The sequence below is a fragment of the Salmo salar genome, chromosome ssa20, assembly GCF_905237065.1.
Source record: "Salmo salar chromosome ssa20, Ssal_v3.1, whole genome shotgun sequence".
Taxonomy (NCBI): domain Eukaryota; kingdom Metazoa; phylum Chordata; class Actinopteri; order Salmoniformes; family Salmonidae; genus Salmo; species Salmo salar.
The window spans coordinates 71,292,175-71,311,671 of NC_059461.1; the positions used below are offsets into that span (position 1 = coordinate 71,292,175).

A 19,497-nucleotide genomic window follows, 5' to 3' on the forward strand; every position below is an offset into this window, starting at 1 on the left:
AATCTTGTCTAAGGGATTTATAGAAATGCATAGTCACTTTAATAACTCTACCTACATGTACATATGACCTCAATTACCTCGAAATGCATAACCGGTGCCACCGAACATTGACTCTGTACTGCTACCTAGGTATTTTTCTTAAAACTGCATTGTTGGTTAAAGGCTTGTAAGTAAGCATTTCACTGTAAGGTGGGCCTGTTGTATATGGTGCATGTGACATATACAATTTGATTTGATTTTAAACAACTTTAATGAAAAGGGAAAAGGGATGTTAATAAATCTTTACAAATGTAACACAATCACATCAGACAGGGTACAACACAACTTGATTATTTCAATAGCTATAAGAAACTTTCTTAAAGTGTAAGAAAAATCTAATCCAGAAATCAATTTTGAGTAAAACAATCACCTAAAGAACCGTAAACATATTTTGTGGGGAGAAACTGGCTCCTGACCTTGTCCTTCCAAAATATGAAACAAACAAACACATTTTGAATCATACAAATTCTGAAGTTCTTTAAATGTATTTCAGTTTTGAAAATGAGCAACGCTTTTCGCATGTTTGACCTACATTGACTGGTAGGATTGGCTACAGTCCAATCCAGAAAGAGATCTACAAAAATGGTTTAGGGGCTATAGGGGTTGTTTCTGGACAGACCACACAGATCTCATTGAGTTCAATACAAAAGAGGCTGAAAACCATCAGCTCTGTGGTGGTAGTTATTCAAAGTAAATATGGCATACATTCTTATGATAGGGTTATGAGCCATAGAAGATTGCAGGCTCATGAGTGCATTGTAAACAAGCATGTTGTCTGCTAGTACTGGCCTCATCTCTATTCATGTACATTCATTATGAAGCATATCACTCTGTCTGGCACACATACAGTACAATAAAATAATCTGTACAAAGAAACACCTCAACAACAACAAAAAATCATTGACCAAACATTTGTGGTGCTGTATGTCTATTGGTCAGAAAAGGTTAAAACGTTAGAGTGAGAAATTACTTTGAGTATGCTCTTCTCCGTACAACAACTAGGCCTATATGCAGGTCCAGCATTTGAAATCATGTCTGGCCAACAAAATTATATTTGAAGCTTCTGATGGAATAAACTACCGGCCTAGATTCTTAATTGTGCTTTTACCAAGTCAAACCAATTGGAAATGGAAGAACAGTAGAAAGAAGATGGAAACTTCCCTGAGACGATAACGTATCTACAAGTTTCTATGAGCAGTCATCAAACATCAATCCATTTTGAAATCACATCACAAAACCATGCAGATGAGTGTTGCCCTCGACAGTGCAATAACAAAACTGCACTCATGTACAGATGTCAGTCAAAAGCCGGGAACTGAAGATACAAAACATTTAATTTCTCTCTTTTCTGAAAAGAACAAAACTAAGCAAAAGACCAATGGAGTGCAAGCACCTGATATCATGCAATGTTGGAATAAACAGACATAAACCTGCTGACTGGTCAGTGGGTGAAATGTCACAGGATATTGTAAACAAACATAACCTGCTTCTTGTCACTGATGCTCCCTCGGTTGCTGCAGATATGAGTTAGAATGTCTCCTATAGAAATAAATGAAAGCACTCAACTATCATGGCGTGACATTTGAAACAGACTGGTACAGTAAGAGCTATATATTTTTTTAATAAAAGCCCATTTGAAACATCTATATAGATATGTGTGAATAGCATGACAGTAATAATGAAGGTAAATGGATAGTCTGATGGCAGTTTGCGTAAGCTGAGTGATCTGTTGTTCAATAACAGTACAAATGATTGGGTGACATTATAGCAGTCTGGCAAATCGTTTTCATTACGGCAAGGGCAATAGACTCCTTTTATTGGCAACATTTTTTGAGAGTTTGTGAAGATCTGTATGAGAAATGCTGAGAGCAAAACTAACAAACAAGAAAATGACAACACACAGAAATTGTCTAAAGGGCAAAATTCCAAACCCAATCCATAACATCAATAGACTTCAAAAGGAACACCAAAAAGGTCAGTTTCAGCCTCCCTTCACACAATCAATACTTGAATTTTCTCCATATGTACAACAAACAGACATTTCTCCTTATGTACAACACATAACCTATCACCAATGAGGTCTTCTGTCAACATCCCTGACAGAGAATGGGTTAAAACATGTCTCATTCCTGAATCAAGGAAAAACGGTAAATAGGTGATTTGATTTGAACAATCTTAAATTTCAATAGTAAAAATATTATTTTTCAATCGTGGATACATCATAATTTGAGAGGTAGCAAATCAACCATTTACATTTAAATCCATTTTAGAAGGAAGAGTGGTGCGTTCCAATTCCCTACCCTTCTCCCCAAAGTGCACTTGGCTTGCTCACTCTTACGAATCAATTTTAAAACATTAAAATATATTTCCTACACCAGTCGGTCCCTTCCTTTTTAATGATTGTGAGCAAAGAGCACACTTTGGGGAGAAGGCTTCAGAATAAGATTGATCATTTCTAATAGTTGGGAAATTGACGGATCAATGCGAAACCTTGCAAATCAGCTAGTTGCTCAAAGGGTTGATTTGAAATCTACCCCGACTGTCTGTTGAAGCTCATATCACAGCACTGGGTCATCAGCCTTCTCTTTTCTACTGATACATACAACAGCATCTTTAATCAAGATCAATGCCAGTCCTCACAGAGGCATCATCCATATCATGTTCTGCTCTGCTCTCTCCATTCCCAACACTTCCCATTACAAGTGGTTCATTTCCCAATACACCACAAAACAAAACACATGTTTATCTGGTATATTTGTTTATCAAAATGTTCTACTAGTTATATTGTGTACTCCATAATACTGGAATTCAGCAATATGCGCCCCTCCTTCCTCTCAACAAGATATAAATGCTGTATTGAAAAAGACATGAGAATACTGAGATATGGCAGTCAGTGTAGCTTGAGGAATATTTCAGTTCACATGAAAGCTTATGTTTGTAAGAATTCCTGAAATTGGATTAAAGGGAACGCTTGGCATTTAGTTACACATTGACATAACAATATGGGATGAAATATGACCCGCTAGGGACAAGTTACTATTTTGACAGGTTGGAATGCCTCTTTTATATAGGGTGCAGCAGAAGGGTTTGTTGACATTTGAGCAGGGCAACTTGAATAACAACTCCTTGACTGATGATATCATCACCTGTCAAATTGCTCAGAGAAAACTCTAGATCTAAATTTACAAGGTGTGGGGGGGGTCGACTATAATGTTGACTGTAATGTTAGGGTCTCTGGTTACAAGTCGTTTCTGTTTCCTGAACTCTCAGGAAAAATGGGATTGAACTTGGATTGAGCTGTGATTCTAGTTGAGATGTTTAAAAACGTGCCACGTCATCACTGGTTACTGTCTGTTTAAAACTGTGACCAAATGGGCATAGCAACACATGGCTACTGGGAGTGAACATGGTTTATTATGGGACATTTCAGAGGTGCACACTTTGGCTCAGGAGTGACCTATCTCAGCCATATAAAATAGATTAGACTGTTAACACTAGATGAATCCATATGGTAAGATCATCCTCACCAAGGCTGCCATGCCTTCTGCAATGGGGATTAAAGGGAGCGGATATAAAAAAATACAGAACAGTCAAAAGACTAATGCATCTGCCCTTTACATATTAAATCATATATTAACTAAGAGTTATAATACAGAGATTATAATGGTAATCTAATGCGGTTATGAACAGTCAGAGTTAAGGAGAGGTGGTGTTTGGATAGCAGTTTGCTTCTTCTCCTCCTGGGCGAGTGGGTGGTCCCATGTCACTTCTTGGCCTGGGATTAGCTGGTCTGTGTTAGAGGAGGAGCCGAAGTATTGCTTGGCCACCAGCCATGGGTCATTATGTCGTCACCATGGAAACCCTGATGTGGCACAGCCTTGGAGGATCTGAAATGGAGGTGACATGTTTGTCAGATTACAGCCAAAAGTCGATCTATAAACAAAGGATTTATTTCAACCAAATTTTTAACTGGGAAATCTGAACATTCTGAAATTGTATTTTTGTCCCCCCCAGTTTTATCATTTGGAATGTGATACAAAACAATGCAACGGTGTGCTTTAGGACCATGCGGATGCCTCCGAGCAGTCGGGTAGGCTGTGTGGAACATTTATACGACTGAAAAAAAGAAATATGAAAATATGAAAACTTACGTCCCACCCACTTCTAAAACCAAAGTTGTTTGATTAGAGCAGTTATAGTAGTTACACAGAGTAAAGCCATACAATTCCCAACAATGAAGAACACAGGTTTTCACCATGACAACGGCTCCTTGTGTGGCACATCATCTTCCTGAGTGTCTGATCTTCTGGGCTGGCCATCTTCTGGGCTTCCCTCCACATCCTCCAGGAGGTTGGCTGTAGAGTTGGCTATGCCCAGTCTTAGTGGGGATATGGTCGAGGAAAACACCTAAAGGCCTGGATATGATACATACAGTGCATTCGGAAAGTATTCAGACCCCTTGATCTTATTCCACATTTTGTTACATTACAGCCTTGTTCTAAAACGGATTAAATAAAACAATTTCCTCAGCAATCTACACACAATACCCCATAATGACAAAGCGAAAACAGGTTTAGATTTTTTAAGAACATTTATATATATATATAAAAAAAAAACTGAAATACCTTATGTACAAAAGTAATGAAGCTGAGGTAATGAAGCTGAGGTGCATCCTGTTTCCATTGATCATCCTTGAGATGCTTCGACAACTTTATTATTTCTGCAGCATTGAAGGTCCCTGAGAACACAGTGGCCTCAATCATTGTGTAACCTTTATTTAACTAGGCAAGTCATCATTCTTAAATGGAATTAGTTTGGAACTCCACCAATTAGGCCAGATGGAAGCCACTCCTCAGTAAAAAGCACACGACAGCCCGCTTAGAGTTTGCCAAAATGCACCTAAAGACTCTCAGACCATGAGAAACAAGATTCTTGGTTTCCAAGATTGAAGTCTTTGGCCTGAATGCCAAGCGTCACGTCTGGAGGAAACCTGGCACCATCCCTACGGTGAAGCATGGTGGTGGCAGCATCATGCTGTGGGGATGTTTTTCAGCGGTATGGACTGGGAGACTTGTCAGGATCACGGCAAAGATGAACAGAGCAAAGTACAGTGAGATCTTTGATACCTGCTCCAGAGTGCTCAGGACCTCAGACTGAGGCGAAGGTTCACCTTCCAACAGGACAATGACACAAAGCACACAGCCAAGACAACGCAGGAGTGGCTTCAGGACAAGTCTCTGAGTGGCCCAGCCAGAGCCCGGACTTGAACCCGATCCAACATCTCTGGAGAGACCTGAAAACACTCCAACCTGACAGAGCTTGAGGTCTGCAGAGAAGACTGGGAGAAACTCCCCAAATACAGGTGTGCCAAGCTTGTAGAGTCATACAAAAGACGAATCAAGGCTGTAATCGCTGCCAAAGGTGCTTCAACACAGTACTGAGTAAAAGGCCTGAATACCTACGTAAATGTGATATTTCTGATGATTATTTTTGATAAATTAGCAAAAATGTCTAAAAAAAACTGTTTTTGCTTTGCCATTATGAGGTATTGTGTGTAGATTGATAAGGGAAAAAAACAATTTAATCAATTTTAGAATAAGGCTGTAACCTAACAAAAGGGGTCTGAAAACTTTCCAAAGGCACTGGACATCTGTATTATACAGTATGTGATCATTGAGTTCTATAAAAAGCCAACACTGCAAAATGGAACCCATCCAATGTTTCTGATTGGAAATTAGAATCGACTTGCAATGAAGGATACGACTGGTGCTTCAGGAGCGTTCTTCTTTTTAACTTTCTTCTCTTTGTCTTGTCAGAGAATGATCTGGCGATTTCAAACAGCTTCTTTCTTGTTGCTAGGTGGGAGAGACAACAACAGTATCATCACAAAATAAATTACCAGAACAAAGGATTGTAAAAAGGGTTTGCCTACGTATGCTGTTCTCTTGATTGAGTTAGTTAACAAGCCATTGCCAGAGAGACACAGGGGATGGTAATACATGTGTAGAGGGTGCCTTACATTTGCCCATGTGTTTGAGTTTGTCTCTAAACATGGCGTCATCTGACACAGCAGTACACGCCTCCATCGACCCTGACGCACAGTGCTCTCCTGGAAACAGAGAAAGAAGTTGTAAAAGACAAACATAAACATATTATGCACACACACACACACACAAAAACAACATGTGCTCACACATACTGTACGAACACAAGAACACACATGCACAAATAATGAACCTGAGTGGTCAACCAACAATTTACTTCAACCATTTTTGATTTGACCATGTAAAGTCTTAATTGGTTACTATAGTTGTCGTAAAAAAAATATCTGGGAACTTTAAGACTTGATGGAATCTAAACAAAAAACTTGTAGTTTATTTAATTTTTTACTATAGAACAAAGATAAATTATATAAAGAATGATAGTAAAACTCTCTTGAGTACTTTAAATGAAATTCCAGGCAAAAAAAGCTAACTCAGCACCAACCTTCATTGTAACGGATGGCTTGTTTATAATAAGACCTTGGATATTGACAACCATTTTTGTTGACAAGATTTGCTAATTTAGGCATGACATGCAAACAACAAATGCTGAGCCCTCATATTCATGCATAACGGACCAAATAATGAAAGTCAAGCACTGTAGTTTTGAGTTCTGCAAAGTTGGTGTGGAAGAGGTGAAAAACTTGTTGCAATCTATAAATAAGGACAAGCCCCCCAGTACCGACAACATGGATGGTAAATTGCTGAAGTTGACAAAGGAATACATGTTTGCACCTGACTGCCACATCTTCAATTTAAGCCTAGAAGACAGTGTGTGCCCTCAGGCCTGAAGGAAGGCAAATGTAATTCCACTGGCCAAGAATAGCAATCTCAAACTAAAAAGCATCGTTTTTTTGGACAAATCACCCACTCAACCTTATCTAGGATCTATTACTGAATAATGTGGCAATTGAGCAAGTTTAAGAGACTAAATTGCTCGGTGGAACCGTAGATAGCAAGTTGTCATGGTCAAAACAATTAGACTCAATGGTTTCTAAAATGGGCAGAGGTCTGTCAATGTTTTGTCGCACCTGAACTACTGCCCAGTTGTGTGGTCATGTGCGGCAAAGAAGGATATACAATACCAGTCAAAAGTTTAGACACACCTACTCATTCAAGGGTTTTTCTTTTATTTAGTATTTTCTATATTGAAGAATAATAGTGAAGACATCAAAACTATGAAATAACACATATAGAATGATGTAGTAACCCCAAAAAGTGTTGAACAAATCAAAATATATGTTATATTTGTAATTATTCAAAGTAGCCACACTTTGCCTTGATGACAGCTTTGCACACTCTTGGAATTCTCGCAACCAGCTTCATGAGGTAGTCACCTGGAATGCATTTCAATTAACAGGTGTGCCTTGTTAAAAGTTAATTTGTGGAATTTCCTTCTTAATGTGTTTGACCCATCAGTTGTGTTGTGACAAGGTAGGGGTGGTATACAGAAGATACTGTAGCCGTATTTGGTAAAAGACCAAGTCCATATTATGGCAATAACAGCTCAAATAAGCAAAGAGAAACGACAGTCCATCATTACTTTAAGACATGAAGATCAGTCAATGCGGATATCTTCAAGAACTTTGAACGTTTCTTCAAGTTCAGTAGCAAAACCATTAAGCGCTATGACGAAACTGGCTCTCATGAGGACCGCCACAGGAAAGGAAGACCCAGAATTACTTCTGCTGCAGAGGATAAGTTCATTAGAGATACCAGCGTCAGAAATTGCAGTCCAAATAAATGCTTCAGAGTTCAAGTAACAGACACATCTCAACATCAACTGTTCAGAGGAGACTGCTTCAATCAGGCCTTCATGGTCAAATTGGTGCAAAGTAAACACTACTAAAGGACACCAATAAGAAGAAGAGACTTGCTTGGGCCAAGAAACATGAACAATGGAGATTAGAACTGTAGAAATCTGTCCTTTGGTCCGATGAGTCCAAATGAGATTTTTGATTCCAACCGCCGTGTCTTTGGGAGATGCAGAGTAGGTGAATGGATGATCTCCGCATGTGTGGTTCCCACCGTGAAGCATGGAGGAGGTGGTGTGGGGGTGCTTTGCTGGTGACACTGTCTGTGATTTATTTAGAATTCAAGGCACACTTAACCAGTATGGCTACCACAGTATTCTGCAGCGATACGCCATCCCATCTGATTTGCGCTTAGTGGGACTATCATTTGTTTTCAATAGGATTTTGACCCAACACACCTCCAGACTGTGTAAGCGCTACTTGACCAAGAAGGAGAGTGATGGAGTGCTGCATCAGATGACCTGGGCTCCACAATCACCCGACCTCAACCCAATTGAGATGGTTTGGGATGAGTTGGATTACAATTGGTTCCAGAACAGAGTAGCATGTATTCCATGAAGATATACATGGAGGGTGAATGTCAGTGGTACGCATGTCAAAGTTGAGGAGAGATTTACTGCATCACTATTGGTCTTTGTGGGAGGTGTTGATGGGTTAAAAAGGTACTGAACTGTCTGTTCAAGCAGTTGGCACACCGTTAGGACACTCATCGGTACCAAACAAGACATGCAACCAGAGGTCTCTTCACAGTCCCCAGGTCCAGAACAGAGGCTGGGAAATGCACAGTATTAAATAGAGCCATGACCCAGGTAACTCAAGCTTGCAATACAACCAAATAAAAAAACAGATAAAAGAAAACCTTATGGAATGACGGGGACTGTGAAAAGACAGACATTTAAAAAAATCTATTTTGTATTACTATGTAATGTTATATACACTGCTCAAAAAAATTAAGGGAACACTAAAATAACACATCCTAGATCTGAATGAATGAAATAATCTTATTAAATACTTTTTTCTTTACATAGTTGAATGTGCTGACAACAAAATCACACAAAAATAATCAATGGAAATCCAATTTATCAACCCATGGAGGTCTGGATTTGGAGTCACACTCAAAATTAAAGTGGAAAACCACACTACAGGCTGATCCAACTTTGATGTAATGTCCTTAAAACAAGTCAAAATGAGGCTCAGTAGTGTGTGTGGCCTCCACGTGCCTGTATGACCTCCCTACAACGCCTGGGCATGCTCCTGATGAGGTGGCGGATGGTCTCCTGAGGGATCTCCTCCCAGACCTGGACTAAAGCATCCGCCAACTCCCGGACAGTCTGTGGTGCAACGTGGCGTTAGTGGATGGAGCGAGACATGATGTCCCAGATGTGCTCAATTGGATTCAGGCCTGGAGAACGGGCGGGCCAGTCCATAGCATCAATGCCTTCCTCTTGCAGGAACTGCTGACACACTCCAGCCACATGAGGTCTAGCATTGTCTTGCATTAGGAGGAAACCAGGGCCAACCGCACCAGCATATGGTCTCACAAGGGGTCTGAGGATCTCATCTCGGTACCTAATGGCAGTCAGGCTACCTCTGGCAAGCACATGGAGGGCTATGCGGCCCCCCAAAGAAATGCCACCCCACACCATGACTGACACACCGCCAAACCTGTCATGCTGGAGGATGTTGCAGGCAGCAGAACGTTCTCCACGGTGTCTCCAGACTCTGTCACGTCTGTCACATGTGCTCAGTGTGAACCTGCTTTCATCTGTGAAGAGCACAGGGTGCCAGTGGCGAATTTGCCAATCTTGGTGTTCTCTGGCAAATGCCAAACGTCCTGCACGGTGTTGGGCTGTAAGCACAACCCCCACCTGTGGACGTCGGGCCCTCATACCACCCTCATGGAGTCTGTTTCTGACCGTTTGAGCAGACACATGCACATTTGTGGCCTGCTGGAGGTCATTTTGCAGGGCTCTGGCAGTGCTCCTCCTGCTCCTCCTTGCACAAAGGTGGAGGTAGCGGTCCTGCTGCTGGGTTGTTGCCCTCCTACGGCCTCCTCCACGTCTCCTGATGTACTGGCCTGTCTCCTGGTAGCGCCTCCATGCTCTGGACACTACGCTGACAGACACAGCAAACCTTCTTGCCACAGCTCGCATTGATGTGCCATCCTGGATGAGCTGCACTACCTGAGCCACTTGTGTGGGTTGTAGACTCCGTCTCATGCTACCACTAGAGTGAAAGCACCGCCAGCATTCAAAAGTGACCAAAACATCAGCCAGGAAGCATAGGAACTGAGAAGTGGTCTGTGGTCACCACCTGCAGAACCACTCCTTTATTGGGGGTGTCTTGCTAATTGCCATTAATTTCCACCTGCTGTCTATTCCATTTGCACAACAGCATGTGAAATGTATTGTAAATCAGTGTTGCTTCCTAAGTGGACAGTTTGATTTCAGAGAAGTGTGATTGACTTGGAGTTACATTGTGTTGTTTAAGTGTTCCCTTTATTTTTTTGAGCAGTGTATATTACTGTTTCCTGGCAGTGGCTAATTGGGGATCCTAATAAAATACTAAATTCATCACTCCAGAGAAAGCTATTTATCGTGTCAACAACTACTTGGAGAAGATTTCACCAAACCCAGTCTTAGCAAGTGATAAAGATAGGTGGTTAGATATGGGATGTGATGAAGTGAAGTTATCAAAACAAACCAAGTCATTGAAATGTGTAGGCCTATTGTGTGTTTGAATAAGAATGCACACCCACATTTACTGGTGAAACTTATGAATGATATCTACCTGCTGTGGAATTCTCCATGTAAGAGGATGAATGATTGGACTTGGATTTCTTTGATTCATACTTCAAGCGATCTAAAACAGAGAGAGCTGGATGTTATGATGCAATACAGGACACTAAGAAACATTTATGAAGTGGGACATGGTTCCCAAATGTATACTATTGTAGGATGAAGCATCATAAGATACAAAAGGGACTTTGCAACTAGCATATCATGAAAGAGAGAGGAGCATTTTCAACAGTGGCTGACTTGCTCTGTAGAAAGCATAAACTTGACTACTGTACTAGCCTACTGTGTCCTGAACATGTATTCAGTGTGTTAAAGTATATCATGCAGGTGACCATGTATGCATATCTGTGTGTGACACACACACACACACACACACACACACACACACACACACACACCTCTCTCCAGGGCGACGAGGAACTCGCGGTTGCGCTGCAGTTCCCTCATGAACTCCTCGTTCTGGAGGAACAGGGCGATGCGCTCATCATCCAGGTACTGTTTCAGTTTACGCTCTTGCTCCGTGCCTGCCCCCTCCACGCCCTCGGCACCGCCTGGCCCTCCAGGGGCCCCTAGAGCTCCACCAGCCCCTGGCCTTGAGATACCTCCCTGGGCCGTCCGCTGGGCGATGGATGACAGAGAGGAGGAAGAAGGCTGGGACAGACTGCTCTGTGAGCCCTAGAGGAGGAGAGATGGAGAAAGAGAGGTTTAATTTAGTTGCTATTGATTTCTGTAAGCAGGATGTCACTCTGCTGTTAATGATGATGTCATTATGGGGCGGCAGGTAGCCTAGTGGTTAGAGTGTTGGACTAGTAACCAAAAGGTTGGAAGATCGAATCCCCGAGCTGACAAGGTAAAAATCTGTTGTTCTGCCCCTGAACAAGGCAGTTAATCCACTGTTCCTAGGCCGTCATTGTAAATAAGAATTTGTTCTTAACTGACTTGCTTAGTTAAATAAAGGTAAAAAATAAAGTAAATAAATAGGGGCCTCCCGAGTGGTGCAGAGGTCTATGGCACTGCAGTGCTAGCTGTGCCACTAGAGATTCTGGGTTCAAGTCCAGGCTCCCGGCCACAACCGGGAGACCCATGGAGCGGCGCACAATTGGCCCAGCGTTGTCCGGGTTAGGGGAGGGTTTGGCCAGCAGGGATGTCCTTGTCCCATAGCGCACTAGCAACTCCTGTGGCGGGCCAGGAGCAGTGCATGCTGACACGGTCGCCAGTTGTACGGTGTTTCCTCCGTCACATTGTATCACACATCAACATTGTATCAAGAAGCAGTGCGGCTTGGCTGGGTTGTGTTTCGGAGGACGCACGGCTCTCGACCTTCGCCTCTCCCAAGTCCATACGGGAGTTGCAGGGATGAGACAAGACTGTAACTACCAATTGGATACCATGAAATTGGGGAGAAAAAAGGGTAAAAAATGTCATAGTGTTAATGTTTTTTTGTGTGTGGTTTTCTTCATGTGTACCTGTATACTGTCCAGTTGCTGTGGCAGGATCCGCAGGAAATCATCTGGAAGGTTGCCAAGCAATGGCGGATTCCAGTTCCTGTAGCTGCGGACCTGCCGGTGACCTGGAGGTGGCTGAGCCTCGAACCTAGGTCAGACAAGGGTCAAAAGGTTAGGGTCAGACTAGATAGAGATTCATATGCCATGTCATACTAGAATTAAACTAAATGCACACATCATACATTGCGTACTGATGCTGTGAAAAGTAAGCAATGCATGAAAACACAAATAATAATTCATGTCTATTTGTCTTTACAATAAATCATCTTTGAGCAGCAGTCACCACATTTAACACATTACTTTGTACAGTCCAAGAAATCAATAACTGACTTCTAAATAATGCCACTTTAATATACTGTATTTTATACCATCTATTGTATCTTGCCTATGCTGCTCGGCCATCGCTCATCCATATACTTGCATGTACATATTCTAATTCACCCCTTTAGATGTGTGTGTATTAGGTAGTTGTTGGGGAATTTTTAGATATTACTGCACTGTTGGAACTAGAAGCACAAGCATTTCGCGACACTCGCATTAACATCTGCTAACCATGTGTATGTGACAAAATTTGATTTGATAACTGAATCTCTTAGCTGGTGGTGTGAAGCAGAAGAAATGTGGACATGATCTTGAATCATAGACTCCTGGGCTTGAAGCAAATTCAAATACATGGAGGTTTGTTATTAACTGGTCCAGTGAGAGAGAGACACACACACACACACACACAGTTCTTAAAACGGCCACCAGGCGGAGCATTGACTAACAATAAGAGCATGTGGTCAGCTGTGACATCAACAGACCCCTGCTCCTAATTCAGAGCATGTAAATCCCAGGGCCCCATAGGAACACTTCCTCTGGGCTTTAAAAAGAGTACAGGCTAGGGGATTGCATGTGAACAAAAGGTCCTGTTGGGTTTTTTAAAACACACATCTCCTTCCTTCCTCCCTTTCATAAAGTAATCAGTGTTCATGTTTGAGATGCACATATTCTATACAGGATTAAAGGATTACCACTCCGGGCAATGCTTAGATCTGTTGAACTGTATAGTATAGTACAGTACAGAGGAGGCTGGTGGGAGGATATATAGGAGGACAGGCTCATTGTATTGGCTGGAATGGAATAAATGGAATGGTACCAAACACATCAAAACAATGTGTTTGACACAATTCTTTCCATTCCAGTCATTACAATGAGCTTGACCTCCTATAGCTCTTTCCCTCCAGCCTCCTCTGATAGTATGACAATTTACCTTGGTGGAGGAGTGGGCGGGGCCTCTGGGTACTTCCTGTCATAGATGTGCATGTCATAAGTGGGCGGTGAGTAGACAGGAGGCGGTTCCTCGTCAGAACTGTCCGGTTCTAATGTCCGCTCCAGAACCTGGCCCGGGAATGGAGGAGACCAAGAGAAAGATAGAGCATGTCCCTGATCAATAACATTCATACACATTTATCCATTTAAAATCAGTCATGTCAGTAAGATAAATCATTTCAGTTTTAAGAAAGAAGCTGGTTGGGTTAGTGTCTGATACGGTAACTGGAGCACACAAACAGCATTACTTTTAGGCATTAGTGCTGCCTTTACTATTTATATTCTAGTGAGATGAGATGGGTTGCAGTTCCTTTCTTTTCTGTGTGTGGTAGTGGTACATAATGTATTATTTATTATTGGACAGGAGGGGAACAGGAGGGGAGGGAGCGAGGCCAATAGGCCAGCAGAGGATGTGGACCAGCGGTCCCCAATTACATTCAGCCATGGGCCCATTTTTCCTTGAGCAGACGGTTGGAACATAGTTATAAATAATTTGTAGACTGCAAATTAACCGCAAGAATCCCAAACAGATATAGTATTTGACAAAAACAGAATTATTTCAAACCTTTATTACAGTTGGGATATGATCACATATGTCTTTCTATATATGCGTGGGAATACTTGGGAACATATTTCCTAAATACATTTTTTTGGCACTGAGCTTCGGTGATATACAGATGGTATGCTTTTCAATACCGAAAATCATACCGTCAGCGCATGCTACGCCACTGCTTATAACTAACTATAAGTTAACTATCATAGATGTGCCAAATAAATGACATCCAGCTCAGGGATCCAGCTATGCATTTGGTTTGCTAACTTGCTAGCTATGTGGCTAGATCAAGCTTCTTGGTTACAGCAGAAACAAATCCATCCCTTTCCTGGATCAAGATCCATGTTGCCCAATTTATTTTATTTAAGATATAGCGTCCTTTGTGGGCACTTCCGGTAATACTATATACCTCAGTATGTTACAGAAAGGATATGACCATATGTTATTGTATAGACAGTATGGTACAGAAAGAGTATGACAGTATGGTATGGTACAGACAGTATGGTACAGAAAGAGTATGACAGTATGGTACAGACAGTATGGTACAGAAAGGATATGACAGTATGGTACAGAAAGGATATGACAGTATGGTACAGACAGTATGGTACAGAAAGAGTATGACAGTATGTACAGACAGTATGGTACAGAAAGGATATGACAGTATGGTACAGACAGTTTGGTACAGAAAGAGTATGACAGTATGGTACAGACAGTATGGTACAGAAAGGATATGACAGTATGGTATGGTACAGAAAGGTTATGACAGTATGGTATGGTACAGACAGTATGGTACAGAAAGGGTACGACAGTATGGTATGGTACAGACAGTATGGTACAGAAAGGATATGACTGTATGGTATGGTACAGACAGTATGGTACAGAAAGGATATGACAGTATGGTACAGACAGTATGGTACAGAAAGGGTACGACAGTATGGTATGGTACAGACAGTATGGTACAGAAAGGATATGACAGTATGGTATGGTACAGACGGTATGGTACAGAAAGGTTATGACAGTATGGTACAGACAGTATGGTACAGAAAGGGTATGACAGTATGGTACAGACAGTATGGTACAGAAAGGGTACGACAGTATGGTATGGTACAGACAGTATGGTACAGAAAGGATATGACAGTATGGTATGGTACAGACAGTATGGTACAGAAAGGATATGACAGTATGGTATGGTACAGACAGTATGGTACAGAAAGGGTATGACAGTATGATACAATATGGTACAGAAAGGATATGACAGTATGGTATGGTACAGACAGTATGGTACAGAAAGGGAATGACAGTATGGTATGGTACAGACAGTATGGTACAGAAAGGTTGTGACAGTATGGTATGGTACAGACAGGATATGACAGTATGGTATGGTACAGAAAGGATATGACAGTATGATACAGTATGGTATGGTACAGACAGTATGGTACAGAAAGGGTATGACAGTATGATACAGTATGGTATGGTACAGAAAGGGTATGACAGTTTGATACAGTATGGTATGGTACAGACAGTATGATACAGAAAGGGTATGACAGTATGATACAGTATGGTATGGTACAGACAGTATGGTACAGACAGTATGGTACAAAAAGGGTATGACAGTATGATACAGTATGGTATGGTACAGACACTATGGTACAGAAAGGGTATGACAGTATGATAGAGTATGGTATGGTACTGACAGTATGGTACAGAAAGGGTATGACAGTATGATACAGTACAGTATGGTACAGACAGTATGGTACAGAAAGGGTATGACAGTATGATACAGTACAGTATGGTACAGACAGTATGGTACAGAAAGGGTATGACAGTATGGTAAAGTGTGGTATGGCACAGACAGTATGGTACAGAAAGGGTATGACAGTATGGTATGGTACAGACAGTATGGTACAGAAAGGGTATGACAGTATGGTATGGTACAGACGGTATGGTACAGAAAGGGTATGACAGTATGGTATGGTACAGACAGTATGGTACAGAAAGGTTATGACAGTATGGTATAGAAAGGTTATGACAGTATGGTATGGTATAGCCAGTATGGTACAAAAAGGGTATGACAGTATGGTACAGTAGAGAAAGGGTATGACAGTATGGTATGGCACAGAAAGGGTATGACAGTATAGTATGGTACAGACAGTATGGTACAGCAAGGGTATGACAGTATGGTATGGTACAGAAACTAGAGGTCGACCGATTAATCGGAATGGCCGATTAATTAGGGCCGATTTCAAGTTTTCGTAACAATCGGTAATCGGTATTTTTGGTATTTTTTAAAAAAACCTTTATTTAACTAGGCAAGTCAGTTAAAGAACACATTCTTATTTTCAATGACGGCCTAGGAACGGTGGGTTAACTGCCTTGTTCAGGGGCAGAACGACAGATTTTTACCTTGTCAGCTTGGGGATGCAACCTTACGTTAACTAGCCCAACGCTCTAACCACCTGCTTTACGTTGCCAAGGTAAGTTGCTAGCTAGCATTAAACTTATCTTATAAAAAAACAATCAATCAATCATAAACACTAGTTAACTACACATGGTTGATGATATTACTAGTTTATCTAGCCTGTCCTGCTTTGCATATAATCGATGTGGTGCGCATTCGCGAAAAAGGACCGTCTTTGCTCCGATGTGTACCTAACCATAAACATCAATGTCTTTCTTAAAATCAATACACAAGTATATATTTTTAAACCTGCATATTTAGTTAATATTGCCTGCTAACATGAATTTCTTTTAACTAGGGAAAATGTGTCACTTCTCTTGCAAACAGAGTCAGGGTATATGCAGCAGTTTGGGCCGCCTGGCTTGTTGTGAACTGTGAAGACTATTTCTTCCTAACAAAGACAGCCAACTTCGCCAAACGGGGATGATTTAACAAAAGTGCATTTGCGAAAAAAAAAGCACAATCGTTGCACGACTGTACCTAACCATAAACATCAATGCCTTTCTTAAAATCAATACACAGAAGTATATCTTTTTAAACCTGCATATTTAGCTAAAAGAAATACAGGTTAGCAGGCAATATTAACCAGGTGAAATTGTGTCAGTTCTCTTGCGTTCGTTGCACGCAGAATCAGGGTATACAGAATCTGGCTCGTTGTGAACTAATTTGCCAGAATTTTACGGAACTATGAAATAACATTGTAGGTTGTGCGATGTAACAGGAATATTTAGACTTATGCATGCCACCCGTTAGATAAAATACGGAACGGTTCCGTATGTCACTGAAAGAATAATGTTTTCGAGATGATAGTTTCCGGATTTGACCATATTAATGACCTAAGGTTTATTATAGTTAAGTCTATGATTTGATATTTGATAGAGCAGTCTGAGCGGTGGTAGGCAGCAGCAGGCTCGTAATAGTCAAAGGTATATGGTTTAGAGAGAAATAGTCGACGCGTCATAATTCCTGTAATAACTTGCGGCTGAACTTGAAAGGGGTTCCTTCGTTATTTTACCGTTCATGTCTTCCATAGAGAATGTCTTGATCTACTTCAAATAAGGTCTGTGTTTTGTGCTTAAACCGCCTCGGCGTTTTGATACCCGTGTAAATCTCACTAGGTAACGTTTGTCAACATATTTTCATAAATCCACTCTACAAAAACATTTATCTACACTTATATTGATCAGAGTTATATCCTATGGATATCTACACAGTTATAAAATTGGCAAGGTGATGTAAGCCTAAACCAAACACAGACCTTTTTTTAAGTTAATCTAAAAATATCCTATGGAATAAATGAAGGAACCGCTTTTCAGATGTTGCTAGAAGGTGTCATGGGAATTATGACTCACACTTTGGTAGTCAATTCTTACCATGCCCATTATTAAAATAGGATTTCCTGCATATAGAAATTACAGTTTTTGTTTTCAGCATTCATCATCACAGGTAACTTAAACTCTATTTTTATTATTCAAACAGTTGAGAGTATTTGTCTCCTAAGCAGACTCTTCAGTATCGTTGTCACTTCAGAGCTGTGTGTGTGTGTGTGTGTGTGTGTATGTATATATATATATACACATATTAAAAAACCCATAATAACAACCGGCCGATTAATCGGTAGCGGGGTTTTTTGGCCCTCCAATAATCGGTATCGGCGTTGAAAAATCATAATCGGTCGACCTCTAACAGAAACAGTATGACAGTATGGTATGGTATGGCAGACAGTATGGTACAGAAAGGGCATGACAGTATGGTACGGTACAGACAGTATGATACAGAAAGGGTAAGACAGTATGGTATGGTCCAGACAGTATGGTACAATATGGTACAAACAAGGTACGACAGTATGGTATGGTACAGACAATATGGTACAGAAAGGGTACGACAGTATGGTATGGTACAGGCAGTATGGTACAGACAGGGTATGACAGTATGGTACAGACAGTATGGTACAGAAAGGGTATGATGGTATGGTACAGTATGGTACAGTACAAAAAGGGTATGACAATATGGTACAGACAGTATGGTACAGAAAGGGTATGACGGTATGGTACAGTATGGTACAGTACAAAAAGGGTATGACAATATGGTACAGACAGTATGGTACAGAAAGGGTATGACAGTATGAAAATGTGGATCCCGTCCAACTTTTTTTTTTACAGTATTTTTATTTTTTTTACTGTTTTTTACTGTATTTTACGTCCAACATGATAACAATGCAGTGGATAGCATCCGTCTTACGTGCTCCTGGCCAATTCTGCTATGTCATGTGTTTTTTAAGCTGATCTTAACTTTTTTTGTACATAAGGTCTCTACTATCATTTCCTATGAACAAAAACTTTGGGACATCAGAACAACAATCACTAACCTCGATTTGGACAAACATTTCTATGTTCTGCTTACTCCGGACCAGACCCTAATCCCCGGGACTCGAAAGGAAGCTGTGGTGAAAGAGAGGCAGGCGAGCCAGAACTCTGACATGACTAGGTCGGCGAGCAAATAGACAACCACTGCCCTCTATTCAACTGGCAAACGTGCAACACTGGAGAACAAACTGGATGAGATCCGTTCGAGACTATCCTATCAACAGGACCTGAAAAACTGTAAAATCCTACGTTTCCCAGAGTTGTGGCTGATTGAGTACATGAATATACATCTTTCTTGTTTTTCTATGCATCATCAAGACCGGACTGCAAACTCGAGTAAGACGAAGGGATGATGGGTGTGTCGCTTTGTTAACAACAGCTGGTGGGTGAGCTCTAATGTTAAGGAAGTCTCAAGGTTTGCTTGGCTGAGTTAGAATACCTGCTAAACTGCAGACCATACTATTTACCAAAAGAGTTCTCATCCATATTTTTCGTAGCTATCTATTTACCACCACAAACCGATGCTGGCATAAAGACCTCACTCAACGAGCTGCATAGGGCCGTAAGCAAACAAGAAAACGCACATTCAGAGGCAGCATTTCTCATGGCCGG

The 19,497-nt window shown here is 41.2% G+C and overlaps 1 protein-coding gene across 6 annotated transcripts in view; it reads right to left on the reverse strand.

Moving 5' to 3' along the window:
* Positions 1 to 231: 231 nt before the first annotated feature.
* The window catches only part of LOC106581252 (CUE domain-containing protein 1), a 47,331-nt gene continuing 28,065 nt past the window's right edge, over positions 232 to 19,497 (reverse strand). For all 6 annotated transcript variants that reach the window (XM_045703891.1, XM_014163188.2, XM_045703889.1 and 3 more), the window contains exons 3-10: positions 13,450 to 13,577; positions 12,159 to 12,285; positions 11,091 to 11,367; positions 10,685 to 10,756; positions 6,059 to 6,148; positions 5,801 to 5,894; positions 4,295 to 4,417; positions 232 to 3,926 (exon numbers count right to left, since the gene is read on the reverse strand). In XM_045703891.1, coding sequence (XP_045559847.1) covers position 3,926; positions 4,295 to 4,417; positions 5,801 to 5,894; positions 6,059 to 6,148; positions 10,685 to 10,756; positions 11,091 to 11,367; positions 12,159 to 12,285; positions 13,450 to 13,577 — 912 coding nt within the window. In that variant the 3' untranslated portion in view covers positions 232 to 3,925. The remainder of the gene's footprint in view (positions 3,927 to 4,294; positions 4,418 to 5,800; positions 5,895 to 6,058; positions 6,149 to 10,684; positions 10,757 to 11,090; positions 11,368 to 12,158; positions 12,286 to 13,449; positions 13,578 to 19,497) is intronic.